Source organism: Vollenhovia emeryi, unplaced genomic scaffold (genome assembly GCF_000949405.1).
Source record: "Vollenhovia emeryi isolate VEMERY1.0 unplaced genomic scaffold, V.emery_V1.0 DF939958.1, whole genome shotgun sequence".
Lineage (NCBI taxonomy): Eukaryota > Metazoa > Arthropoda > Insecta > Hymenoptera > Formicidae > Vollenhovia > Vollenhovia emeryi.
Window position 1 is genome coordinate 1 of NW_011966408.1, and position 3089 is coordinate 3089.

The 3089-nt window shown below is 36.3% G+C and overlaps 1 protein-coding gene across 1 annotated transcript; it reads right to left on the bottom strand.

The window, feature by feature from the left end:
- Positions 1–73: 73 nt before the first annotated feature.
- LOC105556519 lies at positions 74–1020 on the bottom strand (the record flags this gene model as incomplete). The annotated part of the gene is made up of 2 exons (XM_012003616.1): positions 785–1020; positions 74–722 (listed from the first exon to the last, which is right to left on the bottom strand). Coding segments are annotated over exons 1-2 (885 nt in total), but the record flags the coding sequence as incomplete, so codon positions are not given.
- Between the last annotated feature and the right edge of the window lie 2069 nt (positions 1021–3089).

Here is a 3089-nt window from a genome sequence, read left to right on the forward strand (position 1 = left end):
TTTCTAATATTTTTTCGTAAATAGGCAATTTGTTTATTGGTCTGAATTCCTCCATCTTTTTTGTGCCTCGAACTTTAGGTATTGGAATCACAATCGCCTCTTTCCACTGTTTAGGAACCACTCCTTCCTCCAGTGACCTATTCAGCATTTCACACACTTTCTCGCCTGTTACATCCATTACATATTTCATTATTTCCACAGTTATACCTTCCTCCGTACCTGCCTTATTTTTCAAGTCCCTAACTATCTTTCTTAACTGCTCGATTTCGACTCTCATGAATATATCCCATTCCTTATTTGTATACTTTACATTACCTATCCTGTCTTCTTCCTGGTTTCTATTTATTAGCTGATTTATACTGTCTACAAAATAATAGTTAAACATGTCTGCCATTTCTTCTACATTTCTAATTACCCTATTCCTACATTGTATTTCCTCATACTGTTTATTTGTTACTTTGCCTTTTAACATCTCTTTCAGAACCTCCCACATTTGCTTCGGATCTTTTTTACTTCTATCTAATTTTTCTTCTAAATAGTCTCTCTTTGCTTTTCTGCATATATCTACTGTTTTATTCCTTAGCTGTCTAAACAATTCCCAGTCCTCGTTATTTTTACTGTCACGAGCTACCCTATATGCCCTATCCCTCTGTTTTACCATTTGATAAATATCCTGTGAAAACCATTGCTTTCCTTTCCACTCCTCTTTTAGTGTAATCTCCCTTTGTGGTGCAGTTATATATCAAGGCATTTAACAATCCCATTTATCACTGAATTTGCTAACCTATCAATATTATCTCCTTCGATGTCGTTTAGATACATACATAACAATCTCTTAAATTCCTCTACATTCATTCGCTTGTAGTCTCTGTATATGATAGTACCATCCCTATGCTCCTCCACATTTATACTCCAGCATATCATTATTGCTGAATGATCCGTTATCCTGGGTTCATGACATACCTTAATTTCCATTTCCATATTAGTAAAAACCAAGTCAATTATTGTTTCTGACGTCATTGTGATCCTTGTGGCTTCACTGACCACTTATTTTAACCCTACGGAGTACATTACTCTTGTTAGTTTATTTTGGATATAGTTATTAACTTTTCATATCTATGTTAAAATCCCCCATGATAATAACGTTATCATTCAGCATATTATTAGTACAAGTTTCCTCCAGATAATCCACAAATTTCGCATCACTACTATTCGGCGAGTGGTAGACTATCATAATCAGACTTTTATAATTTTTATTTTTTATTTTCACTGTTATTGTCCACCAATTTTTCTCGCTAGTTTCTATCGCTATTACTTCGAATTTAATTTTGTTACTTATATACATCAATACTCCACCTGTTCTACTACTCTCAGAGTCGCCTCGCACGCATACATATCCGCTTATTTGTAATTCATGATCCTCTACTATTTGTGTTATATGAGTTTCTGTAAGACCTACTATACTCGGTTTGAATTTTCCTATCATGACATTTTCTATTTCGTCTTTATGTTTTAAAAACCCCTGAGCATTTAAACAAATTACGCTATTTTTTACCTTAGTCATGTCTATTGGTTGCTATATATTATCACATTGGTTTTTATTTTTTTGCTTTTCTATTTCTTTTTACGAAGCACGGGCAATTACTGTCATACGCTGTGTGGTCTGATTTCAAATTTTTAATTTTAAAATTATTGATTTTATCCTCACAATTAACACACTTTATTATCTCACTCCTACAATCTTTAGTCGCATGTTGTTCCGCGCAATTTCCACACGTTTCTTTTTTGGTACAGTCTTTTGCAAAGTGGTAATATCCACAACACTTGAAACATCTTAAAATTCCTATATAGTCCTGCACTCTACATACTTTCCACCCTATTTTTAATTTTCCTATTTTTAAAAGCTTCTCTCTTGTCTCTGCATTTACCTCTGCTATGATTGTCGTCCCTTTTGAATTTGTTGCTCTTTTCACCTTATGTACTACTTTCCCATCGACTACTTCACCTTTGAGTCCATTTTGTTCTTTTATTTTCTCCCAAAAATCTTGTTCGTTTTCGCTATCTTCCTTATCAACATCAAATATCTTTATCCTCAGTTTTTCTTCTTCGGTACTTGTATTACATATTTTTCTCCCATATCTTTCGTGACTTCCTCCATTAGCTTCTCTGCTTGAGCTTTGTTTTCGCATCCTACCACGACCGCTCCTCTTGTTACTTTTTTCATCTTTGTAATTCCGACTCCCAATTTTGAGATATCTATTTTATTTTTAATATCTCTTTTCGTTGCCTCACTCGCGTTATACTCTTCTTCGTCGTTTCGTTCCTTTGGCCTGATTATTAATACCGATTCACGCTTGTCCTTCGCTGCTTCGCTGTAGCTTTTCTTTACCTCTCCTGCTTCTTTACATAGCATTGGCATTATATTTTGTATTTCTCTTTTTACCGCTGTGCTTATTTGCGCTTCCATTTCGGTGGACTTCCAATGTTGTATTTCCTGTTTTACTCTTTTCATTTCCTCGCTGATCGCCTCCATTATGGTTCTTATAATTATTTCCTTTCCTATTATTTCATCCTTTACTTGCTTTAACATCTTATATATATTGTCTATTTTACTATCCGTTATACTTCCTGGTGTTTGCACATTTCTGTCATGAGGATTTAGTCCGTCTTCAACATCTGACAATTTTCTATCTCTGTTAATTTCTCCCATCGCGTTACCGCCTTCGTTTCTAACAGTATATCTTTCCATTTTTCCATCACAGGGTATCAGTTCGTTCGCCTTGTTATATACTTTGTGCTGCTTATGACAGCTGGGATGGAAGACCCTATCACATGGCACACATTTGCATGCTTCGGTTTTGATCTCCTTCTTGCATTGCCTGCATGTTACCGGCACTCGGAATTTATCCATCACTCACTACCTCTTCACCCCTCTCGCACTCACTCCTCCTCTCTACCGCACACTGTACCGTTGTCCCTTGCCGTCTGCGCCACTGCTTTCCTGCCGCTCAGCGCCTTCGCCAGTGTTTTCTCTTTCCGATAGACAATCCGCCTAGGTCAAATACTTTCCCGCTTGACGGTAACTACCT